The 26,543-nt window shown below is 39.7% G+C and overlaps 1 protein-coding gene and 1 pseudogene across 1 annotated transcript; both read left to right on the top strand.

Annotated features, from left to right (window-relative positions):
• Window positions 1–12,339: 12,339 nt before the first annotated feature.
• Window positions 12,340–14,762, top strand: LOC109239718 (histidine decarboxylase-like). The gene is made up of 6 exons (XM_019406301.1): window positions 12,340–12,445; window positions 12,707–12,911; window positions 13,012–13,246; window positions 13,363–13,556; window positions 13,639–13,775; window positions 13,869–14,762. The coding sequence occupies exons 1-6, from the start codon at window positions 12,422–12,424 to the stop codon at window positions 14,445–14,447; spliced, it is 1,374 nt and encodes a 457-aa protein (XP_019261846.1). The 5' UTR covers window positions 12,340–12,421; the 3' UTR covers window positions 14,448–14,762.
• A 2,327-nt stretch (window positions 14,763–17,089) lies between these two features.
• LOC109239711 lies at window positions 17,090–20,591 on the top strand (annotated as a pseudogene).
• Window positions 20,592–26,543: the final 5,952 nt, after the last annotated feature.

Genomic DNA, 26,543 nt, shown 5'->3' with positions numbered 1-26,543 from the left:
GTTCATGTTACCCCTTCCCTTGTTGATTTCCAATATTTGAAGTCATTGCTACACGTTATCTCTTCCATTGTGAGTTATTCTTATTCAACATCGTGGTTATACATTGTCTCTCATTGTTGAGTAATTGGTGTTGAAATTGTGAAAGTCGTTGTCACGTTGAGGCGAAATTGTTGTTGTTGAAACATCTTCCTTGTTGAGCATTTTTACATTCATTTTTGTTGTTAATATTCTTATACCCGTTGTGATGGAGCCGTGTGCCATTGTTCTGAAAATCTTGATGTTTTTTATTGTTGGCATATTGTGATATATGGGCACCTGTGGTGCGAGTTGTTATTATATTGTGATATTGACTCACATGGAGCGGTATAAGGCTTGGGGTTAATGTACATTCGCCGGTATAAGGTGGGGCTTATGTGCGTATTACTTGTAGGGAACTATGTGAAGCCACGCGGCGTCATAAGGTGGGATAAAGTGTGTATATCTATTTTGGGAAAATATTTTCAAAACCTATTACAAATGTAAGGCTTATGTGGAGGTATAAGGAAAGATTGTGATTGAAATTGAGAAATGTGAATACGAGGCGGTACCTCGGTTGTGATACTTGATTTATACGAGGAGGTACCTCAGTTGTGATTCTTGATTTATACAAGGCAGTACCTTGGTGGTTATTCTTATTGTACACGAGGCGGTACCTCGTTGTGTTATTTTATTATTTATCTCATGTTGCAACGAGCTTTGTCGGGAATGTTTCTCGTTGTATTGTTTTTCCTTGTTCTAGTAGTTGTTGTCCGTATGAGATTATTATGGTTCTCTTCAGTTTCTTCTTTTATTATATCTCCATGTTTAATTTCCAGTATTAGTTCATGTTATTACCTTGTTTCGTATCAGCCATTTCTTCATTTTCCATTATCTATCCTTATTACATTTTCATACTGTTTATTTATATCCTAGTAGGTGTCATGACCTAGCCTCGTCACTACTCACCAAGGTTAGGGATTGATACGTACTGGGTACCATTATGGTGTACTCATACTACTCTTCTGCATAATTTTTGTGCAGATCCAGGTAGGTCTACCTGTGCCAGACGCTAGGGTTGATTTGAGTTGCTGCTTTGGGTGACTTCAAGGTATACCTGCCCCACGTCTGTAGGCCCCAGAGTCACCTTCCCTTTTACTCTTGTTTATATTCGTATTTTCTTTCAGACAGTGATATAGTAGTTATTCTAGTCTGACTATGTAAAGCTTATGACTTAGTTCCACCGGTTTTGGGAGTGTATTGTTGTTAATCTCTGTTTTAGGAGTTTATGTCAGTTATTCAGACTTGTTTTTAGTATTTTGTTGATTATTCCTGTCAAATTATATTGAATTTTAGGCTTACCTAGTCATAAAGACTAGGTGTCATCACGACATCCTATAGAGGAAAATTGGGGTCGTGACACCGGGGCTGCGGTAGAGGCCGAGGTGTGGCTCATACTAAAGCAAGGGCAACACATGTGGAGCCACCAGTCGCTCTAGCTGGGGAGCTTGTACAAAATGTTGTTGAGCAGGCTGGGCCAACTCAAGCACCAGCAGTGCCCATCGTTATTCATGGCCTTCATAAGGCCTTAGCCGAGATTTTGATAGTGTACACAAGCCTGGCTCAGGCGGTTTCGGTTTCAGCTGCACCAGCCACTTCACAAGCCGGAGGAGGTGCCCACACTCTTGTCGCCCGTACGCCTAAGTAGCTAGCTTAGGGACTACAAACAACGAGGTTACTACCAGCCCAGCCGATTGATGTTGCTCGGGCCGTGGTTGGTTCACCTATGAATGATGAGGAGAAAAAGAGATTGGGGCAGTTTGGGAGGCTAAAGCCTCCAGAGTTCAGCGGGGAGAATTCAAAGGATGCTCAGGATTTTCTAGACCGGTGTTAGCTGATTCTTTGCATAGTGGGTATTTGATACCAATGGAGTTGCATTTACCACTTTTTAGCTGACAGGGGAAGCCTACTGATGGTGGCAAGCCTATGTGTTGAGCAGGCTAGTTATGTCCCAAAGACTCGCAGAGAAGAGTTGCGCAAAGACTTTGAGCATCTACGCTAGGGAGCTATGACTGTGACTCAGTATGAGATGAGATTCGTAGATTTAGCTTGTCATGATATATGATTGATTCCCATATATAGAGAGAGAGAGAGAGGATCAAGAGGTTCATTTATGGCCTCAACTATGGCCTACTTTATAGTCTGGCTCGAGAGGCCGAGACGGATACTAGGTCTGACCAGGTGGTTGATATTGCCAAGCGTTTGGAGTTAGTTCGCAGGCTTGAGCATGAGGAGCGGGAGGGAAGGAGGCCCCGTGTTTCAGGTGGTTTTGGTGATACCTCATCTGGAGGTCAGTCACATCACAGTAGAGAGTGTCCTTGCATGCCTGCTCAGATGCTCGTCAGGTTCCTTGTGGTGTATCATCTAGACACTATTCTTATAGCACTTGTCCAGTTCAATCGTCTTTCATTGCACTCCAAGCTTAGAGCTCATACCATGCTCCATTAGTTTAGGGTTCATCAATATCGGGTTCTTCCAGTGGTTATTCTAGTTTTCGGGGTCTGATTTAGGCCCCACCATCATTTCCTTCTCAAAGTTGTTACGACTGTGGAGAGTTGGGGCATATGAGGAAGTATTGTAACTGTCACTATATAGGTCTAGTGTAGCAGGAAGGACAATCTATGACCCCTGCGCCAGTTGCTACACCACCTGCTCTACCAGCTCAGGGTGGAGATCGTGTGGGTCGAGGTCGCCCTGGAGGGGGAGGTTAGACCGGTGATGGTCAGGCTTGATATATGCTTTCCCCCCTAGGACAAAGGCAGTTGCTTCCGATGTTGTAATCATAGGTATTGTTTCAAAATGCCACAAGGATGCTTCAATATTATTTGACCCTGGTTCAACTTATTCATATGTGTCACCATACTTTGCTCATTATTTCGATATGCCGCGTGATTCTTTAGTTACACATGTTCATGTATCTACGTTGGTGGGTACTCTACTATTGTGGACCATGTATATCGGTCATGTGTGGTGGAGAGTGGGGGATTAGATATGAGAGTTGATCTTTTACTGCTTAGCACAGTTGATTTCGACGTGATTTTAGGCATGGATTGGTTGCCATCATGTCACGCTATTCTGGATTGTCACGCCAAGACCGTGACCTTGGCGATGCCGGGGTTGCCTAGGGTTGAGTGGAGAGGTTCCCTAGATTATGTCTGCAGTAGAGTGATTTCATATCTGAAGGATCAACGGATGGTTTAGAAGGGATTCCTTGGCATATGTGGCCTTTATGAGGGGTGTTAGTGCTGATACTCCTACCATTAAGTCCATTTTAGTAGTGAGAGACTTTCTAGATGTGTTTCCTGCAGACCTGGTGGGCATGCCAACCGACAGAGACATTGATTTTTGTAAGGATCTGGTGTCGTACACTCGGTCTATCTCTATTCTACCATATCGCATGGCACCAGCGAAATGGAAAGTGTTAAAGGAACAACTTCAAGAGTTGCTTGATAACGGTTTCATCCGGCCTAGTGTGCCGCCTTGGGGTGGCACGGTCCTATATATGAAGAAGAATAATAGTATTATGTTTATGTGTATTGATTACCAAAAGTCGAACAAAGTTACCATTAAGAACAAGTATCATTTACCACGCATTGATGACTTATTTGACCAACTTTAGGGTGCTAGAGTGTTTTCAAAGATTGATTTGAGATCAGGGTATCATCAGTTGAAGATTCGAGATTCTGATATTTTGAAGATGGCATTCAGGACCTGCTATAGGTAGTACGAGTTTCTTGTGATATCTTATGGGTTGACCAATGCCCCAATAGCCTTTATGCACCTGATGAAAAATGTGTTCCAGCCATATCTTGATTCAGTCGTTATTGTATTCATTAACAATATATTGGTGTACTCTCGCAGCCAGGAGGATCTGAGCAGCATCTAAGAATTATACTCCAGACCTTGAGGAAAAGACGTTATATGCTAAATTCTCCAAGTGTGAGTTTTGGATTGACTCAGTGGGGTTCCTGGGACACGTGGTATCTAGTGAGGGGATCAAGGTAGATTTGAAGAAGATTGAGGTAGTTAAGAGTTGGCCCAGGCCATCTTCAGCTACTGAAATTCGGAATTATCTTGGTTTGGCAGGTTACTATCACCGTTTTGTGGAAGGTTTCTCTTCTATTGCTGCACCATTGACTTGATTGAACCATAAGGGTGCCCCATTCATGTGGTTTGATGAGTGTGAGGAGAGCTTTCGGAAGCTCAAGACTGCCTTGACCACAACTCTAGTTCTAGTTTTGTCGTTGGCATCGAGTTCATATACAATTTATTATAATTCTTCGCGAATTAGCATCAGGTGTGTCTTGATGCAGGAGGGTAGGGTGATTGTTTATGCTTCACGTCAGCTAAATCCCCATCAGAAGAACTACCCCGTTCATGACTTAGAGTTGGCAGCCATTGTTCACGCATTGAAGTTTTGGAGGCACTATCTCTACGGTGTGTTGTGTGAGGTATTCACAGATCATCGAAGTCTACAACACTTGTTTAAGAAAAATAAAAATAATCTAAACTTGAGGCGGTTGGAGGTGTTAAAAGACTATGATATCAATATTTTGTATCATCTCAGGAAGGCCAATATGGTGGCCGATGCCTTGAGTAGAAAAGTTGTGAGTATGGGTAGCCTTGCATATATTCCAGTTGAGTGAGAGACCGCTAGCATTGGATATTCAATCTTTGGCCAATCAGTTTGCGAGGTTAGATGTTTCAGAGCCTATCCGGGTTCTGGATTACGTTGTTTCTCGGTCTTCTTTGTATGAGCGCATCAGAGCGCATCAATGTGATGATCCCCATTTTCTTTTCCTTAAGGATACAGTGCAGCACGGTGATGTCAAGGAGATTTCTATCAGTGATGATGGGGTGTTGCGGATGCAGGGTCGGATTTGTGTGCCCAATGTGGATAGGTTGCGTGAGTTGATTCTTGAGGAGGCACACAGTTCGTGGTACTCCATTCATCTAGTGCTGCCAAGATGTATCAGGATTTGAGGTAACATTATTGGTGAAGAAGAATGAAGAACGATACAGTAGAGTTTGTGTCTTGGTGTTTGAACAGCCAGTAGCTGAAGTATGAGCATCAGAGGTCGGATTTTTTGCTTAAGAGACTTAAGATTCCCGAGTGGAAGTAGGAGCATATTACCATGGATTTTGTTATTGGGTTCCCACGGACATTAAAGAAATTCGATGCAGTGTGAGTTATTATGGATAGACTAACCAAATCTGCCTACTTCATTTCAGTTTTGACCACCTATTCTTCAGAGCGGTTGGCTAAGATCTACATCCAAGAGATTATCCACTTGCATGGCATGCCCCTTTACATAATCTCTAATCGAGGCACGCAGTTCAAATTGTATATTTGGAGGGCAGTGCAGCTAGAGTTGGGCACACGGGTTGAGTTGAGTACAACATTCCATCCCCAGACGGACATACATTCTGAACGCACCATTCAGATCTTGGAGGATATGCTACGCGCATGTATTATGGATATGGGGGTTTCATGGGATTAGTATTTACCACTTGCAGAGTTTTCCTACAACAAAAACTACCAATCGAGTAATCAGATGGCTCGTTATGAGGCCTTAAATGAGAGGCGGTGTCATTCTCTAGTTGTTTGGTTTGATCCGGGAGAGGTTAGGTTGTTGGGTACTGATTTGGTTCGGAATGCTTTGGTGAATGTCAAGTTGATTCAGGATAGGCTTCGCACAACACAATCTAGGCAGAAGAGTTATGCTGGTAGGAACGTTCGTGATGTTGCATATATGGTGGGTGAGAAGGTTTTTCTTAGAGTCTCACCCATAAAGTGTGTGATGAGGTTCAGGAAGAAGGTCAAGTTAAGCCTTTGATATATTGGTCCCTTTAAGGTGCTTGTGAGAGTTGGAGAGGTTACCTACAAATTGGCCTTGCCACCTAGTCTATCGGGTGTTCACCTACTGTTTATGTTTCTATGCTCTGGAAGTATTATGGTGATCCGTCACATGTTTTGCGCTTCATCATGGTTCAGTTAGATAGGGATTTGACTTATGATGTGGAGCCAACGGCCATTTTGGATCGGCAGATTCGAAAGTTGAGATAAAAAAATAAAGCATCCGTGAAGGTCCAATGGAGAGGTTAGCCAGTCGAGGAGGCTACTTGGGAAATCGAGCGGGAGATGCGGAGCAACTATCTAAACCTATTTGAGACTCCAGGTATGATTCTAGACCCGTTTGAGGACGAATGTTTATTTAAGAGGGGGAGAATATAACGACCCAGCCGGTCGTCTTGTATATTGTAGCATCGTTCCCCTATGTATTGCTTCTTCTATGCTCGTTGGCGGTTATGTGACTTGTCGCGGTGGTTGGTTTGGTTTCGGAGATGTTTCAGAGTGAATTGAGACACTTAATTCTAAGGTTGAAGGCCTAAGTTGAAAGAGTTGACCGAATTTTGACTTTTGTGTAGACGACTCTAGAATGGAGTTTTGATGGTTCCAATAGCTTCATATGGTGATTTTGGACATGGGCATATGTCCGGAAATTTATTTGGAAGTCTGTAGGTCTTTTTGGCTTGAATTGGCGAAATTTTGAACGTTGAAGGTTTGGAAGGTTGAGAGGTTTGACTGAGAGTTATTTTTGTTGATACCGGGTTTTGATTTTGGTTCCGGGAGTTGGAATAGGTCCGTTGTGTCATTTGAGACTGGTATTCAAAATTTGAGGTCATCCAGAGTTGATTTAGTATGGTTCAGCATTGGGTTATAGAAGTTGGAAGTCCATTAGTTTCATTAGGCTTGGATTGTTGTGTGATTCATCGTTTTTGCATTGTTTGATGTGATTTGAAGGTTGGATTAAGTTTGTATCGTATTTTAGGATTGGTTGGTATGTTTGGATGTGGTCCCAGGCTGTTTCGGATGGTCGTCGGACCATGATTTGGACATGAGGAGTTGCTGATATATGGTGTCTGGTTTTCTCCTTCGCGATCGCAAGGAGAAGGACACGATTGCGCAGCGTGTTCTTGGTGGCAGGCATAATGTGCTTCGCGTCCGCAAAGTGGTGACGCTTCACGAATATTTGGATGATCATGGTTTTCACAATCGCGAATGCGCGTTCGCATAGTAGAGTGGGTTCAGCTAAGGTGTCAAGTGTAAGCCTACGCGATTACGAAGTTTGTTCTACGTTCACGTAGTTCTGGAGCGTGTATTCATCGCGTTTGCGACTCTAAGATTGCGTTCGTGTAAAGAATTTTGGTGGAGCTGGAAGTTGCTCTTCGCGATCGCGAGTGTTTTCCGCGATCGCGGAATGCAAATCACTAGGCAGACTATTAAAACCCCATTTCGAGGGTTAGAGTCATTACATCATATTTTGAGGTAGAGAGCTCTGTTTTGGGTGATTGTGGAGGGAATTTTCAAGATTTGTATCGGGGTAAGTATTTTTTACTCGGGTTTATTTATTATTCAAATTCTATCTTAGTTTTGATCATTTATTTGATGAATTAAAGTGAAGAAACGAGGGATTTTGTTCAAACTTTTCAAAAATGAAAATTGAGGATTTGCAAGTTGATTTGGAGTCAGAATTTGATGAATTTGGTATGGTTGAACTCATTATTAAATGGGTGTTCGAAATTTGTGAGTTTGACTGGATTTTAGGGTGCGGTTTCGGGGTTAACGTTTTGGGTTGACTTTTTATTTTTGATAAAGATCGAAACTTTATTGTTTGAAGTTGTTTCCTATGCATTATTTGTTGATATTGAGTGATTTGTGACTAGATTCGAGTCGTTTGGAGTCCGATACGCGTGGGAAAGGGCTTGTTGGAGTATTGATTTGCGCGTTTTGAGGTAAGTAACACATTTAACTTGGATTTGAGGGTATTTAACCTTGAGAACTATGTTATATGAAAGATATTAGGCTGACGTACGCGTTAGGTGATGAGCGTGTGTGTGTACCGGTGTATGTTCATAATTTGGGGAGGCCTTTAGGATATTACCGGGCTTGTTTTGCCATCATATCCTGTTATATTTGTATTTTCCCTACTTGTTTAATTATTTGAGTCGTGATCCATGTTAGACATCATGTCTAAGCTAAGTGCTATTTGTTTGAGACTTAATAGAGCTATTCTTGCTGTCTCAGAGCTATATGCTTTATTTGTATACATGTTCTCAGTCATGATGCTATATCCGTATATGATATCTCTGTCTCGGTACTTCTTATTTGATTCCTCATGTGTTGTTGATCCCTCTTAAGTGTAACGCTATTAAACTAAATATTTTGAGATATGTTTATCTGAGACATGAACGGTAAATGATTGAGTTTGGGTCATGGAGCCGGTTTAGTATTGATTTTGAGGTGACGTGTATGTCAGGTCCATATTGGTGTATTATTATTTTGGGCGACCCGTGCACCAGGACTCACTATGGGGCTAAATAATTATGATTAGAGCTTGAGCAGGATTCGCCCCTCCGGAGTCCGATATACTAGTAGTGGGCGCAGGTGGAGTGTTTTATACACGTACTTGATGATGGGCAGATATGCTAGGTACCCATACAGTACTAAGTGTGAGTATTGATGGATCCACTGTGACATTGTTGATTGAAATGTATACTTGACATGTAGGCATATAGGTGTACCTTCTGCATGCTAACTGTTAGATGAAATGCTTTATTCGTGTTGGTCTTTAACTATTATACTTGAAAGCATGTCTAAATTTCTGAAAATGTGAACAAATTGAACATGGTATCATTGAGTTACTGGTTTGTACGGTTTTCCTTTTATATTCTGAGCTATTACCGATTATTGATATTGGCATTTGACTACTGTTCTGAGCTCGTCACTGCTTTCAGTCCAATGTTAGTACTGTTATTTATTGAGTACATGGGGTCAATTGTACTCATACTACACTCTAAATTTCGTGTGTAGATCCACATACATCCGATCGAGGTGATTTTCAGACTTGAGTTGTTGCTAGCCTTTGGGAGACTATGAGGTAGCTGCTATGTCATCTGCAGTCTTTGAAGCTCTCTTTTATTTATTTCTATCTTTACTGTTCTATTGTTCAGACAATTGTATTAGAGAATTTTACTTGTATCTTGTTATTCGGTAGTTCTCGTATACTCATTGACACCAAATTTTGGGGATGGTTGTAGCAATTTCAAGTCTTCTCTACAAGTTCCTGAAACCCTTTCTTGCTATAAATAGCAGATACTATCTGCTAAAGTCATTTTATACATCTTTGCAACATGCTACTTACTATTCAATTTATACATCTTTGCAACATGTAACTTACTATTGGTTTAGATTCCAATTGTATCATCATACAACTAACATTAAAAAAATTTGCTTCGCTTAAAATACTACGCCTTCTATCAACTTCAACTCAAATAGTTATCCATACGCCTATTAAAAAATTTCAACTTTAGTCTTATAACCGTCTTAGATATATGTACATCTTTGAGCCTAAAAAATTACTATCATTCTAGGAAATATTAAAGAGATTATAGAAATTGTTGCAGATGTGAACTGCTCATGTACTAAGAGAGAACAATCTCATTATTATTAATAGTAACTATAATTTAGGTCTATGAATCAATAATTCAGCAAGTACAGCAAAAATGAGTTCAAAAGGTAAATATTTAGACTTCAGTCGAAATTGATAAGTTTGGTCATTGGCCAATATCGCTCTAAATCTTGAGTATTCACTATCGGTTGGTGATCTAATGTGACAAATGTGTGCTGCAGTCCGGCAAGTCTTCCCCGCAAAAGCTTAACGAAAAAATTCCTAATAAGCAAAATGGTATTATAATTTCTATTAGTAGTATTACACCATAATGCTTTACAAGCAACAACAGCATCTTTTTTACCTAATTTTTCACTAATAAAAAAAAAAGAGGCTAATGAAAACGACAAAGAAATGAAAAAGCAACAGTATTGATTTATTGTATTTTCTACACAGTAAATTTACATTCATAAATCACAAAGCTGAAGTTTAATGTGCATCACCGCAAGGGAGGATTGATGCACTTTTACCATGTTAAATTTACGTGATTTGCCACAGCTCTTCGTCCTCACAGCTCTGCTCCACAACTCACATCTTCATCCTTCTCCATAAACTCAAAAATCAAAAGCTGAATTTGAAGTGGGTGGAGGGTGTGTATTTGAAATGAAGTGCTACTGTATTATTTATGGGCTTGATTTTTTTTTTTTTATTGTCAATATTACGTTAGAAATGCTGAAGTTACGAGATTTAATGGAATAGAGAACGTGGGTATAAGACCTTCGTAAGGGAATGTGGATGTAAAAGAAATAAATGTTATAATAATAATAAGGAATGACATAAATTAGATGTATTTAATTTTTGAAGATTTTCTATATGTAAAGAGAATAGAAAACGTTTTTGAAAAAGAATGAATAGTATGTTAATGATGAAAGAAATAAATAAGGCATGCTTAACTCTTAGCAAATTTTAAATGCAAAAATAAGAAAATATATGTAAAATTTAAGAAAAAAAGATAAATATGATCCTTGGACAAAGAAACATGCCACATCATTATTCATTTTTCTAGCTTTATTATATATATATAGATTTTCCAAATAAATAAATGATATAAGGTAATTAAAATCTTAATTGATTTTAAATTTCTAATTAAGACTTCCCACTGTTCAAATCAAGAAGGATTTAATAAATAAAATTTTAATTGATTTTAAAATTCTAAATATTAAAAAATTTAACATAAACGGTATTATAATTATGTTACATAGTTGAAATAAGGAAAAGATTAATATAACATAAGAACCAAATCAATTTAATATCCAAGTATTAAGATTTTCTGCATAATTGCGTTAAAATGATATCCAGAATCATATGTTCCAAAAGTTAATTACGTTAACCTTCCCTATGATATGCTAATAAAGTGGCTCAATACTCTCTTGCTCGGGTAGCTTTAATATGGTATACAACTCGTGTAATTTGGGTTACGTTTCTTATTATTCATGTTTAGTTGTGATCCAGAATCATATTTTCCCGATGTAACTCTACTTTTGCTTGGTTGTTTAATAAATATATATTACCTTCAGAAAAAAAGACCATAAAGTAATTAAAAATCAAATAATCTCATGCAACATTTTACAGCAATAACGATGAAATATACGTAACACTTTTCATCAACTGTCAAATTAATTGGATGTATACCTCTCTCCTTTATATAGATGAAAATTAATAATTATTTTATTGAGGTTACGGAGGGGTTAATTGTGTTTGACTTTTCAATAATCATGGTTTTTACCGGCGGCCATGTTCTTTAATATGGATGTAAATGAAATTTTAAAAGTATAGGGAATTTGTCGTAGCTATAAGAAAGTAGTGGAAATATCTCTCACCCACCAGCAGTTAAACTCTCATTTTGTTTGTTAATTTAAAAGGATCCCTTCTGGATTTGTTTTATTTTTCTATAGGGGTGGCACACGGATAGGTCAGGTCGGATACGGGACGGGTCGAAAATGGATAATAAAAAACGGATAAATTATCCGACCCGACTCATACTTAAGACGGATAAAAAACGGATTAACAGACGAATAATATGGATATGATTACTTTTGGGAGAAATTCTAGTTTTCCAAACTTGAGGAACCCCGAATTTGAGGTTTTACAAATATAAAAGTTAAACCCATTGATTATCGATTTTCTAAATGGATAATATAGTTTTTATCCATATTTGACCCATTTTTAAAACGTTGATTATCAACCCATTTTTTAGTGGATAATATGGGTGGTTAACTATATATTTTTTTAAAAACATTTTGCCACGTTTTTAATAATTACTGCCTTTTTAACTTAAACCGCGTTTGTGTTGTTGTTGTTGCCTTATATTTTCGAAAGTATATTAACTATGGCAGGTCAGTATTAACTATGTTGTTGCCTTATTGGTAATGACTGCTACCAGAACCAGTACAAATCTTAGGAGAGAATGAATAGTTTACACGCTCCGTTTTGACACCATATTTGCATGTTTATTTTGATTTGGGTTCTCATCTATTTCACCAACCCATTTGATAATAAAATAATGTTGGCTGGCAAAGTTATGTAGTCTCTTTCTAACACGAGGTCAAGAGGGCCAATATGTACTACGTAATAGTATAGAGAAGTTTATTTCCAATTAATATACTTAATGGACTTCTTTGTCTTTTATCAAAAAGAAAAGTAAGTGGGATATATTAAAGAAACTAACAGGAACAAGAGAGCAAAATTAAAGAAGAAGAAAATTGGTGGTTGGTGCACAAACCCTTGATCTTTTAGACCTATATAAACCCCAGGCATATGAATAAAATATAAGCATCAGTTGGTTTTCCATTCTAAGCAAACAAAAAGAAAACTTTGTGCTCCAAGAGAATATAATGGGTAGCCTCTCATTTGAAAAGGTACTGTTCATTGCATGCATAAGCCTCGTCACTATCTTGTTCTTACCATTACAAACAACTCATTTTGTTTCGTTCCATAAGCTATATATTTTTGCAAAATATCTGTCCCTATCACCAAGAAAGAAATGTGATGTATTCATTTTCCATTTGGATTTCATTGAGGCTGATATACATGGGAATCAAGATTGTTGAATCGTTTAAAAGTTTAAATTGTTAAACATAATATAATTATATCTTAAACTGTACGGTAATACTTGGCAGGACTTTGAGCTATCAGCCATAAAACCAAGAGGTTTGTTTCCGAATGGCGACAACAAGAGGCAGAAGGTGGAGCCACCTGCCCCAAGGAAGAATCTGCAACTTGCTGTGACGGAGCCAGGCTTCGGAAATGACGGCTCTAATTTCTTGGACTCTATCTTGGTCAATTATTTAGATACACTTACTCAGCAATTCAATTTTCATATAGGTATTATTTCCAGCCTTAATTTCTCGCTAATGACCAATTAACCCTCTCAATGACATGATTAGACTAAATTACTTCTTTTCTTCTTCATCTTATATATTAGGTTATCCGGTGAATATTTGTTACGATCATTATGCCACTTTAGCACCACTTTTGCAATTCCACCTTAATAACTGTGGTGACCCTTTCATTGAGAACACTGTGGATTTCCATTCAAAAGACTTTGAAATGGCTGTTTTGGATTGGTTTGCCAATCTATGGGAAATTGAAAAGGATCAATATTGGGGCTATGTTACCAATGGTGGCACTGAAGGCAATCTCCATGGCATTTTATTAGGGTAAGTGTTGGCATCCAACCAAGAAAGTACAATTCTATAAATTATATATATATATATATATATATATACTCCATTGTTTCCATGCACTGATACTTCTTCACATTGTTTTTATGCAGGAGAGAGCTACTTCCTGATGGAATATTATACGCGTCAAAAGACTCTCACTACTCGGTATTCAAAGCTGCAAGAATGTATAGAATGGATTCGGAAACGATCAACACATTAGTAAATGGGGAGATGGATTATTCAGACCTAAGAGAAAAGTTGCTTCAAAATAAGGACAAACCAGCTATTATAAATGTTACAATTGGTAAATATGTTTTCCAACCTCTATCCGTTCTTTTTTCTTTCCTTCATTAGTCTTCTTACAATATTTTCCTAATTAATTGTAGGAACTACCTTCAAAGGAGCTGTTGATGACCTTGATATTATTTTTCTAACACTCAAAGATTGTGGCTATTCACAAGATATGTTTTACATCCATTGTGATGCAGCACTAAGTGGGTTTATTGTCCCCTTTATAAACAATGTGAGTTTTGCTTCTTACTTAATTTTGAAAAATTCTCAAGTAATTAATATGCAGAGCGACATTCTGATTATTCTTTATGCAATTTGACAACAGATGATAAGCTTCAAGAAGCCAATTGGAAGCGTCACGATTTCTGGTCATAAGTTTTTGGGATGTCCAATGCCTTGTGGTGTCCAAATAACAAGAAAATCCTACATCAATAACCTCTCAAGAAATGTGGAGTACATCGCTTCTGTGGATGCCACTATTTCTGGAAGTCGTAACGGTTTAACTCCAATTTTTCTATGGTATAGTCTGAGCGCTAAAGGTCAAATTGGGCTACAAAAAGATGTTAAAAGATGCCTCGACAATGCCAAATATTTGAAAGATCGTCTTCAGCAAGAAGGGATAAGTGTCATGCTAAACGAGCTTAGCATCATAGTTGTAATTGAGAGGCCTCGTGACCATGAATTTGTCCGTCGTTGGCAACTTTCATGCATGAAAGATATGGCACATGTTATTGTAATGCCAGGTATCACCAGGGAAACGCTGGAAAATTTCGTCAATGATCTAGTGCAACAAAGAAAATTGTGGTACCAAGATGGAAGAGTTGCGCCCCAATGTATTGCAGATGATATTGGTGCTCAAAATTGCTCATGCTCTTATCATAAAATTGACTATATTATTTCTTAGAAGGCCACGAAGACAAGATCAACTCCAACTTGGATTGCAATTACAGAGCTCTAAATTTGTTGTCATCAAGCGGGTGATGACAAAATACAAGATCAACTCGAACTGCCGTACAAGTGTACAACCTTTAAAAACGAGTTTTTTTAAAAAAGTTTTTACCCCACTTTAATTCCTTCGTGACTCAAACAGTCAAACCTATAACCTAGCTCAGAATGGAGATAGAAGAGGGTGTTTACCTCTTGAACAATCTTCTCTTGTCACAAAATATAAGTAAATTCTTCACAAAAATATACTCTTTCTCCTACAATTTACAACTTATGTCATATGTGTACTGATCAATTACCGATAGAAATTAGCTCGAATTGTCAAAAAACATATACGAGATAAAATGCTTCACACCCAACAATGTGGGACTCTAACGACATTATTAGTTTTTCTATATATGGTTATAATCTTCTATTTTCAATCTGAATTATTGGACCTTGTTACGAAAAAACCAAATGTAATTTATGGATTAAAAGCCAAAAGATGGTATTATACATATAATTGACCTTGTCTGCATAAAGATCTCATAATTACCGCTTTTCTAATAGTGAGGTTAGCATAATTGACCACATGTTTCTGTTAATAAATAAGTATGTATTACTATAACATTTAAAATCATTATTTGGTATGAGCAGCGGTTGAAATGACTAATTCAAAGGTTGACTTGTGTATTTTGAAAGAAGTTTTTTTTACTCCGTCTGACCACTTTTCTCTCTCTCTTTGCTTTTGTCTTTTGCTAATTTCAGTGGGTTTTCCTATTGAACATTTACGTTAGAGTGAAGTAGATTCCACTACGTGTCGCCTGTGTTANGTTTTGACTTCGACAGCCTAAGATCTCCTCGTCCCCCCCACCCCCCCCCCCTCCCCCCGGCAACCACCACCATACCAGTTTTGACTCGACAGCGACAATGTTCTCTCATCCTCGCCCGCCTCCCTACTTCTGAAAGGTTAATGGGGTACGTTTTATGTGCGTGTAACATCTTGTTTGGATGCATGATTTTTACCTATTGTATCGTATTATTATTTTAAATATAATATTTATTTTAATTGTTATTTAAATTTTATTGTATTGTATCGTTAAATTCGATGTTACGTAATGATGAAAAGTGTCACTTTATGTAATGAGCAATTCGGTGTGGTCGCGTCGTTACCTTTTTCTTTTTTCTCATCTTGCCTTTCTATATTATTAAATAATTCTATTTATTCTTTATCACACTTATTATATAATAATTATACCTCGTACCTCATTTTTTTCGTTATAATATTACAATATTCTTCATACTGTTGGTCCATGACATTATAAAACAACGCCAAATACAATTTATCCAAATATTGTATATATCAAATAATACGATACGATACGATACATTACTTTTGAAAGGTAAAGAATCGATTTGACAATTCTCTTTTGAATATTTCTATTTGCGAAATCATTATTGTTATTGTTATTGTTATTTTAGGATACACCCAGACATAAGAAGGGGAGTTGAATTGTGTCTAACCTGATTTTCGCTTTTTCAAAAGACCAGGTTCTTTAAACTATCCAAACAGATACAAGCAGAAAAAACTTACGAAAAATTAATCAACACAGAGATTTATGTGAAAAAACTTCTAGCTTAAGAAAGTAAAAACCACGGCCTACGCAGTAGCATTTTCCTCAAATCTCCACCAAACTTCAAAGAGTAGTTTTTAGGTTATAACTCTATTACCAAGGGGAGTAATCCTAGTACGTTAGCCCCTACAATCAACTTAATGTAGCAACCTCTTCCCAAACTAAACTTTAGTCTAGGAAGCTTACAAAAGTAAAGTTTCAGCAAAAACACACTATTACACTTCTAAAAAAGCAAATAGGTTACAATTCAAAACACTTGACTTAACCTAACAACTAAAGAACTTGAGTAGCTTTATCTTTAGGAACTGGTTCTTCAATTGATTAGCTTGAATCTTCAAAAGTAGCTTTTTGTTGTGATTGGTTGTAACGACCCGATCGATTATTTTGAGCTTTAGTATTACGTTCAGTGATTTGAGACTTTGAGTATCTTCAAATGATGCATAATGACTTACGTGTATGGTCGTTTTAATTTTCGAGTGATTCGGGATTGATTTGGAAGAATAACTCTCGATTTGGAAGCTTTAAATTGGAAGAGTTGACCAATATTTGACTTTTGGATAAACGGACTCGGGATTGCGTTTATATGATTCCGATAGGTTCATATGATAATTTTGAACTTGTGCGTAGGATTCGATTTTGGAGGTTCCTAGAAGGATTCGACACTATTTGTCCAACGTTGGTAATTTGAAGAACTTAAGAGTTTATAAGTTTGACCAAGAGTCAACTTTAATGTTATTGGACTCCAATTGGTGTTCTGAGACTTTGGATAAGTCTATATAGTTGAATTGGACTTGTATGCATTGAAAGTAATTCGAAGTGTTTAACTGCAATTCGGACACTCTTTTGAAAGAATGAAGATTTAATAACTTAAGAGAAATTATATTTCGTTCGAGACTCAATTCTTTGTTGTGATGTTCCTATGTTTGAGGCTTTGTATAAGTTTGGATAATGTATTTGTACTTGTTGGTATGATTGGATGGGGTTCCGAATGGCTCGGGTGTATTTTGCATCATTGGTTGAGAAACTAGTTAAGGATTTGGAGTTTGACCATGGTCAATCGGGTCAAGATGACCTCTTTTTGGTGTTTTGAGTGGGTGAATAGGTTCGTAGCATACTTTATGATTGAACTGCATATATGGTTTGTGTCCAGGAGGTTCCGAATGAGTTTTCCGTGCTAAAACGAAGATTCTTCTGCAGCTGATTTTCTGGTGTAAAATAATTACGAAAATGCCATTTTTGTCCCTTAAATTTTTAAACTTCTTTAAAACTTTAAAATATCATATCTCCCTCATTTTAAAGTCAAATTGAATTATTCAAAAGGCTATCTTGGGTGTAATATCGTAAGAATTATATTGGGCTTATCAAATATGAGTTTCGGGGTCATCTAGGATCTAATTCCAGCTATAACAGCTGCTACATTATTTTACTTGTTCCGGAATTTAGTCACTTTTTCTCACATGGTTTTGGAGCTCAAATTGGGCGATTTTGGAAGGAATTTTGCCAATTTAGATTGGACTAAGTATTTTTTTTTTACTCGAATTCGATTATATTACATGATTCTATCTTCAATTTTGGTATTTAATTTTGTGAATCTAAAAGAGAAATTGGGGGTTTTGTCTAAACTTTTCTAAAGTGAATAATTGAGTTTTTGAACATTGATTAGGAGTCGGATTTGAGTAAAATTAGTATGGTTGTACTTGTAATTTAATGAATTATCAGAATTTATGAGTTTTGTCGGGTTCCGAGGTGCGGGCTTAGGTTAACTTTTTTGTTGACTTTGAGTATTTGATTAAAGATTCGACCTTTATCGTTTGGGTTTGCTTCCTATAGTATTATTTGATGATCTTGAGTTATTTTTGGCTAGTTTTGAGCCGTTTGGAGGTCGATTTGTGCGAGATGGTGCTTCTAACGTACTGATTTGGCTTGTTCGAGGTAAGTTATCTTTCCTAACTTTGTTGGAGAAATTTTTCCTATTAATTGATAGTGTTTGCTAGATACGAGGTGATGCATATATGAGGTGACGAGTGTATATGCTTCTGTCAGGGTTAATCATGCTTGGGGGTAGATATACGATTATTTGTGCCTTGTAGGATTAAGTTACCTTCTTGTTTCGCGCTTTACTTGACTTCTAGATTAATATGAATATGAAGTTAAATGCTCGAAATCTTGATTTAAATCATTATAATTTGATTAAAATTTGACGAACTTTTTGTAAAATTATTAATGTGCTAAATTTGGTCGTCATTATACTTAATCACAAATACATTGCTACGCCCATTATTCTCGAGAAATTGAAATCTATACTTGAGTTGAAGATCATGTTTTTGAGATTGGTTGAGATTCTTGAGGTTTGTTGAATTGTTATTGGCTTGAAAGTTGTGATTTATGTTCGTTTGGAATATTCGCTTAATCACTCTCCTTGATGTTATTCATGCTTCCTACCTTGCTTGTTATTGATATACATGTGCTTGGTGACAGAGGCAGAGTTAGGATTTAAAGCTTATGGGTTCAGGATTCTAGTTCTTTTAAGTTAATGGGTTCTAAAAAATTAATTTGCATATTGTTAGCCCAAGTAAAGGTGAAGTTTTGAAGACTGACAAAGGAACTCAGACATGGACCAGGTCCATCTTGTGAAGCACAGTTGTGATCAAACCCAAACATGTGAGATGCACGTGAAGGAGATAAACCTAACTTATCAGAAGTAATATCTCCTGATCATGATTGAAAAGGTTGCATATTGGATAAGGAGAAAGATTCCTTACACAAAGAGAGCACGGGTTAGGAAAATGATAGAGTTAGAGTATGAGATCAACTAGAACTCTTCCATCATGGAAGAGTAACATCTGTATCCTAGTAAATCTCTAATTACTAACTCCTTAAATATCAGTGTTGTTCTCTTTTACAGGTAATGCACATAAGCAGAAGTTAAACGTGAATTGAGAGCAAAAGAGCAAGGCGATTTTGCAAGCAATTTATGTGTGATTCAAGCGTGCAATCCTGAAGCTACTTGAACCAGATAGAAGAACCATTTCCAAGTTTCTATCTTTTATTCTAGTTCAATTGTATTAGGTGATTTTACATAGTACCTTTCAGCTTATTAGGTACTTAGAGTTTTCCAAGTTAGAGTTAACTTGAAGTTGTTGCAACAGTTGAGGATGTGTGCCACAACGGGATTAGAGTTAATCCTAGGTTTACAGAAGAGTTTTGTAAATGTAATTTTTGGCTCGGTGATTTTAGTGGAGAGTTGGGAAAAATCCTACTGGAAGGTAGGTCATGGTTTTTCACCTTTTAAGCCAGGTGTTTTCCACATAAAATCTTTGTGTTCTTTATTTTCTGTATTTATTATTCCGCAACAGTAGTAGTTGGAACACATAGAAGAACCAGGTCCTTCTATAATCAAGTTAAGCGAAAATTAGGTACCACACAAATCACCCCCCCCCCTCTTGTGTGGTATTGAAGTATAAAACATCAATTGGTACCAGAGCGGGTTATCCTTGAAGAGGCTAACACCTTAGGAACAGATCAAGATGAGTGCACCACCTGGAAACTGGGAATGGCAATCCACTGCTAGGCCTCCACTCTTTAATGGCTAATACTATTCCTGGTGGAAGAACAGGATGAGAGACCACATCATAGGAGAAGACTATGAACTCTGGGACATAGTTATTGATGGTCCCCTGGCTACTACAAAGAAAAATGCTAAAGGAGTGGACGTGCCAAAGACGAGAGCTGACTGTACTGCTGAAGATTTTAAGAAATGGGAAAAGAATGCCAAGGCCAAGATATGGCTTGTGTGAGGGCTTATTGTCCCCTTTATAAACAATGTGAGTTTTGCTTCTTAATTAATTAATTTTGACAAATTCTCAAGTAATATGCAGAGCGGCATTCTGATTATTGTTTATGCAATTTGACAACAGATGATAAGCTTCAAGAAGCCAATTGGAAGCGTCACGATTCTGGTCACAAGTTTTTGGGATGTCCAATGCCTTGTGGTGTCCAAATAACAAGAAAATCCTTTATCAATAACTTCTCAAGAAATGTGGAGTACATCGCTTCGGTAGACGCCACAATTTCCGGAAGTCGTAACGGTTTAACTATTTTGAGCGCTAAAGGGCAAATTGGCCTGCAAAAAGATGTTAAAAGATGCCTCGACAATGCCAAATATTTGAAAGATCGTCTTCAGCAAGAAGGGATAAGTGTCATGCTAAATGAGCTTAGCCTTGTGGTTGTAATTGAGAGGCCTCGTGACCATGAATTTGTCCGTCGTTGGCAACTTTCATGCATGAAAGATATGGCACATGTTATTGTAATGCCAGGTATCACCAGGGAAACGCTGGACAATTTCGTAAATGATCTAGTGCAACAAAGAAAATTGTGGTACCAAGATGGAAGAGTTACGCCCCCTTGTATTGCAGATGATATTGGTGCTCAAAATTGCTCATGCTCTTATCATAAAATTGACTACATTATTTCTTAGAAGGCCACCAAGACAAGATCAACTTGAACTTGAATTGTAATTAATTATTTACCCCACTTTGATTCCTTCGTGACTCAAACATTTGTTTACCGTGAAATTGGTAATAACAATTAAATTTGATTATGGGATTCTGAAAATATGTGATCTATTTTTATTCTAGTTGTTAAGTAGTTGATGCTATGTGAAAGACTTAGAAACGAGATAAGAGTTTGAGAGCAAGGCGATAACCAAACCGAAAGGTTAACTATCGCGGCCTCGAGCTTGTCGATTCGGGGGCCTCGGGGTCGATCCTGATGCTCGGCTGGAAGCTATCGAGGATAATCGATGGGCGACTAATAGGTAGAATAAGATCAATGACGGCTCTTTATGGCCAATAATAAGCAATAAATGATGAACAATGAATGTAAGCAATAAATGGAGCAATGAAATCAAGGGAATGTGTTAGAGAGCAGAGACAATGTTCTTGTGTATTTAGTATGGAGCCACAGATGTCTACAAAATGACAAGGATCCCCTTTATATATGAGGGGGCATCCCAACATAGTACAAAATACATTAATTACAAAGATATGGAGATGAGACAGCTAGTTGACGCACTGATTCGGGTTTAGACTAGCCTGACAGACTTTGTCGGCTCTAGCTACACGCCTTGGGAACTCCCCGCTCTTTCCCCATAACCGTAGGTCTATACTGCTCCGAGGTCAAATGGCCCTTGAGAGATGAATCTCGATCATGGCCTCGAGTCTTCGAGACATGCTTGCGAGGCGTCGTAACGACGGTAAATTGGACTCTCTGATTTCACCGTATACAGATAGTCCCCGCGTTTATTAGAGTAGAATGATAAGAAACAACCTTGATAACCAGGTTTACGAATTTCCCGCGATGACAGTATACTGATGATGCAAGCCTCCGTGATAACCGAAACGTCCCATCATTTCATCTTTCCAGAATCATTCAAAGCATTACCGTTTCTTATTCTTCAAAGCAATAATGTCTCCGTCGGTTCATCTCCCAAGGACGCATTAAATGCGCCTGCCGATACGTCTTTCAAAGACAATAATGGCGTCGTCGGTTATGCTTCCACCCTTCCTATAAATGGGAGCCTTCTGGAACCAACTTTTTATTCAAGTGTCTTCCCATATCTATCCATCCTTCTCTTCTCACCATCCTCATCCATTGTTATCCATCATGTTAGAGGCCCATGGCCTCAAGGTTACATGGCGGTGTTCCCATCAGCCACGCCATGGCCTTTTTCCTCGGCTTTTTCTTGCCGAGCGAGATTACACCGTCTTGTCATGTTTCTGTTATTGTTACTGCTGTCGTCATTGGCTCGAGATGACGAGGTAGGGGGGTCGATTTTCTCCTGGCTCGGGAAAACGTTTGGACTCTACACCGCTGCTCACCTCCCCCGACTACCCGGTGCGGCGCCTCACTCCTTTTGCTTTTCATGGAGTGAGGTGGTACTATCTATTAACTGTTGCATCCCGCACCGGTGTAACGTCTCAAGAAGTGGCTTCACAATAGTAGTACTGGCAAAATCCATACTAGCTAGATTTTTCACCCAGCCACTTCTTCATTCCTTTCTACTTCTTCTGCGTCACTTTCCTCTTCTCCACCACTTTCCTCTTCTTCATCTTCTCCCTTGAAGATACTGCTTTGGAAGACCGAGATGAGACCCCCGAGGGGATGGCGCTCGAAGATACTACCGCCGAGGATACTCCCTCGAGAATAGGCTAGGCTCTAGGCTCTTACTATATATGTACCTTTTTGCTTCTTTGTTTCTGTGTAAGGACCCCTCGTGGGCTTTTGTGATCACATGTAAGGACCCCTCGTGGGCTTTTGTAATTAAGTGTTTATGAATATAAAGATGTTTCTTCAATTTTGTCTTTGATTTGTGCTATGTTTACTTCTATTTGCGTTTGTGGAGATTTTGAATGCATGACTCTACCGGTTGGTGCGAATGTCGAGCCCGGGTACAAGTATCTCTCCGGCTCTTGACCGGTTAACCCGATTCCCTGTAGAATCTTTTGACGTCCCTTAGACCAAGCCCGGGATAGATCGATAAACTTGGGTCGTCGGGGACCCTGACTCCGAGTTGAATAAAAGTAAGGCTTCGAACTCTCGGAACGAAACATAGCTCTTTAAAATCCCGCGATACTTCTCGAGAGGGAGTTTGCTCGAGTGTCCGAGAATAGAGATAGCTTGATCTGAAGACGAAAGATATGCCTAAGGCTTTATCGGTAGCTTTTGAGCGGGAGTTGACTCGAGCTTAGGTAGTTCGAGGTCTGGAGAATCGGGTAGACGATCCGTACTCGCAATAGCTGAAATTCTCGAAGTAGGATGCCACCCCGAGGTTAAGCTCATATACGAGCGGCTCCTTTTAGAGCTCAATTTCTTCTTGAGAGAGGTCCTCAAGATAGGGTACAATCTCGGGACTTGTAATGGTGGCAATGGCTTCATGGAGCCTATCTTCCTTTGGATGGAGGTCCTTGAGATCGGGTACCATCTCAGGACTTGTAGTGATATTAATGGCTTCTTGGAGCCTAACTTCTTTTTTATGGAGGTCCTCGAGATCGGGTACCATCTCGAGGCTTGGTTGATGCCAAGGCTTCCTGGAGCCTAACTTCTTTTTGATGGAGGTCCTCGAGATCGGGTACCATCTCGGGACTTGCGATGATGCCAAAGGCTTCCAGGAGCCTAACTTCTTTTTGACGGAGGTCCTCGAGATCAGGTACCATCTCGAGGATTGGTTGGTGCGGGGGTCTCCGACCCCAACACATCACATGGCATTGTCAAATTTACGACACGGCTACAAAGCGACCGAGGCGATCCCGCCGGCACATCTTTCCGAAGTGATATCGGCCAGTATTTTTAATCGGCCTCTGAGGTAGGCAGATCGTCGTTGCTCTTTCCATATATAGGGTTGTTTCCGCCCTTTTGGAGATTCCACCATTCTGAGTAGTTACCCTTTTTCCCTGGGTTAGGCCTTTCATTATTTAACGCTCTTGTCCAAATTCCTGCTCCAGTTTTCTAATTTTGCCACAGTCATGACTGCTACATCAAGATCCGTTCGGCAGGGAGGAGAGAGTTCTGCCTTCGATTCTTGCCTTGTTGGCGGAGCGTCGCTGATGTCAGGCGGGCCTAACTCGGGGCATTTTGCTTCGAGAGGGGACTTCTTGTCAGAAAAGTACCCCAATGCTCAGGATTCACGGGATCATACCTTGAAATTTTCTTCTTCGATAGGAGAGGGACACCTTGAGTTGGTGAGGAAAGACTGTGGATGGGGGAAAAGGTAGTACTGCAGATACCTTCCCCGGAAGAGAGCATCACGGACCGCACCAAGGGGTTTTTAAATGTGTACATGTATCCTTTTACACTGGGCCCCCTTAATAGGGTTGTGCTCGATTTCTGTTTAAAGTATCAGGTTACCTTGGCGCAGATTCACCCGTCATTTTGGCGGATAGTGTTAATGATGAGGTTCTTTGCGGAGAAGGCAGGGCTTAAATTCACGCTCAGTCATCTTATCAGGCTGTACCAGCCTTTTCATCATCAAGGTCTGCTAACCTTACGATGCCGGTCGACCACGCCTTCTGTCGTTGATGATGAAGAAAATGGAGATCGGGAGTGGATGAGTCGATTCGTCCGAGTACGGATCGTTGATATTATCCCCGTGGAGTTTATGTCGTTCCCTGAGGAATGGAATTATATACGTAAGCGATACACTCGCGCCTTCACAGTTTTTTAATTATGGTGAAGGTGTGTCCCATAAATGCGCCTTCTTTTCCCCTTCTGTAGCAATCTCATAGATGTCGTGCGAGGTCCCTGATCTGCCAGATTGGGCTCGGGAATTGGTGACCCGCTTGACTTACGATGAGTGTAAGTGGCGAGCTTTGTCAGGGGAAGATGGGAAGCAAAACATCATGGTACGTGTTGTGCGATTCCTTTCCTTTTTTTCATTTGGAAAGACACTTTCTCTTTCTACGTACTAATTCTGTTATTGTAGGCATCGGGGAGCCTTCTGAGGTGAGGCCGTGCCCCTTTGGAGGGTTGCTAGCTCCTGGGCCAAAGAATGATAACAATAAGCGAGAGGCGCCTTTGCAGGGCGACGACGCTCAAAGCAAGGCGAACCTGGATCGGGGGCCCGGAGTGGAAGTATTGACTGAGCCTGCCGCACCCGTGATTCCTGGTTTTGGAAAGACAGTTTCTTCTTCGCTTCCGTCTTCTTTTTCCGTCGAAGGTACTTCGAGGGATACTCGAAACCCGGGGTCATATGCACCGAGCGACCGTGCCTCGCTCGGGGTCGACTCTTTCGGAGCTGGTGGAGCTAGGTTAGCAGATGTGCGCTCGACCTTCGAGGAAGCCCAGCGGCTTCACTCTGTGGTGAGTTTTGGCACAGGCCTTTCGAGTTTCGCGCCTTCCCTTCCTTACTGAGTTTTCTTTTGCAGGCCTTCGAAAAGCTTAAGTCCGAGCTGCTTCGCCGTGAGGCCAAGCTGTGGAAAGCTCTGGATGTGGAGAAATCCCTTAGGCTCCTTTGCGACAAAAAGGAAGTTGAGTTGTCACACTTACGGTATGAGGCGAGTCGGAGCTTGAATTATGAGAGCTATTTGAAGGAACGGGTAGTTTTTTGTTGCGAGCGAGTGTGTGTTCCTCCTTCTAGCTCCTGAGGCTATTGTTTTGTTTATCTAAGTTGTAGAAAAAGACGGAAGACCTGGAGCGCCTTCGGGATGAAGCTAGTCGAGCTAAGCGCGAGCATGATGAGCTAAAAGCTCAGGCTGAGGATCAGGCTTCAGCGGGGAAAGGTGCTCTGGCTAAAGCTTCCGCCTTTGAAGTTCAACTTTGCTTAGCTCGTGATAATACCTCGGTTAGAATAGATATGATTACGAAGCTCGAGTCCGAGATTTTCAAGGTCAAGGCCGAGGTTGTGGATGCCCCGGCTGCAGCCGTAATGAGCTGAACTAAGGCTGACCAGAAGGTGGCATTCTATTTAAAGGATGCTGCCGATGCTCAAGCTGAGCTGAGAAGGATCCTTGACCGTGATGACAGGAGCAAAAAATATGCTCGGTGTAAGTCTCGGAGGAAAACCCCCGAGGAGATCCGTGCTAGGGTATTTGACCTCTTGGAAGAGTTGACGCGGGCGAGGGCGGACGAGCGTGGTGCTCGGTTAGTTCTGTCAGATGCCGAGGATAGCGAAGATGAGGCCGACGGTCCATAGCCCCCAAGGGGGTCATAGATTTTACTTTCTGATTCTGTATATAGAATTTTCAAAGCACGTTTGTAGATGGAGCTTGTGTTTTTCGTATACGTGTACAAAAGAAAACCTTGCGGTTTTATTTCTTCTGTATCTCATTCTGTCTTGAATTTAGCCAGATGAACTAGTCTTAGAGTTAGAAGGAATCCTTAGATTCATAGTATGGCCTTGAGGCTCATTGGGCTGGCCCGTAGGCTCTTACGCGCTTGGCCGATGCGAGCCTTTAGTATAAGCCGGGGTTTGAGCTCTTACGCTTTTGCTCTTAAGCATACTTAGTTAACTGTTTTGGGTTCAGTCTCTTAATCGGGTTTCGACTCGAGCTCATTCGACTATCAAGTTTTATAATTTCAAGCTGGCCCTTAGGCTCTTACGCGTTGGGTCGGTACGACCTTTTGTGTGGGCTGACGTTAATGTCTCTTACGCCTTGGGTCGATGCGACCTTTTATGCGGGCTGGCGGCAGAGGCTCTTAGGCGTTGTGTCGGTGTGACCTTTTATAGGCGTTATTTTTCCCTCGTTAAGGACTTTTTGAAATAATGTTTTCCTGACTCTTCGACGGTTCAATAAAAACCTCGATTATGAGTCGTTATGTGGCGATGATCGAGCACTTCGGGAGGTTTGGCTCGGAGGCTGAGTATCTTGAAGCCTGTAATTTGGAGCTGGCATGGTCGAAGCTCTTTTGCCTATATCGAGGGTAGCCCATTTAAGCGGTTCTTTTCG

The sequence above is a fragment of the Nicotiana attenuata genome, unplaced genomic scaffold (genome assembly GCF_001879085.1).
Source record: "Nicotiana attenuata strain UT unplaced genomic scaffold, NIATTr2, whole genome shotgun sequence".
NCBI classification, from domain to species: domain Eukaryota; kingdom Viridiplantae; phylum Streptophyta; class Magnoliopsida; order Solanales; family Solanaceae; genus Nicotiana; species Nicotiana attenuata.
The sequence above is the reverse complement of the archived record's forward strand: the minus strand, read 5'-3'. Positions and strand labels throughout refer to the sequence as shown.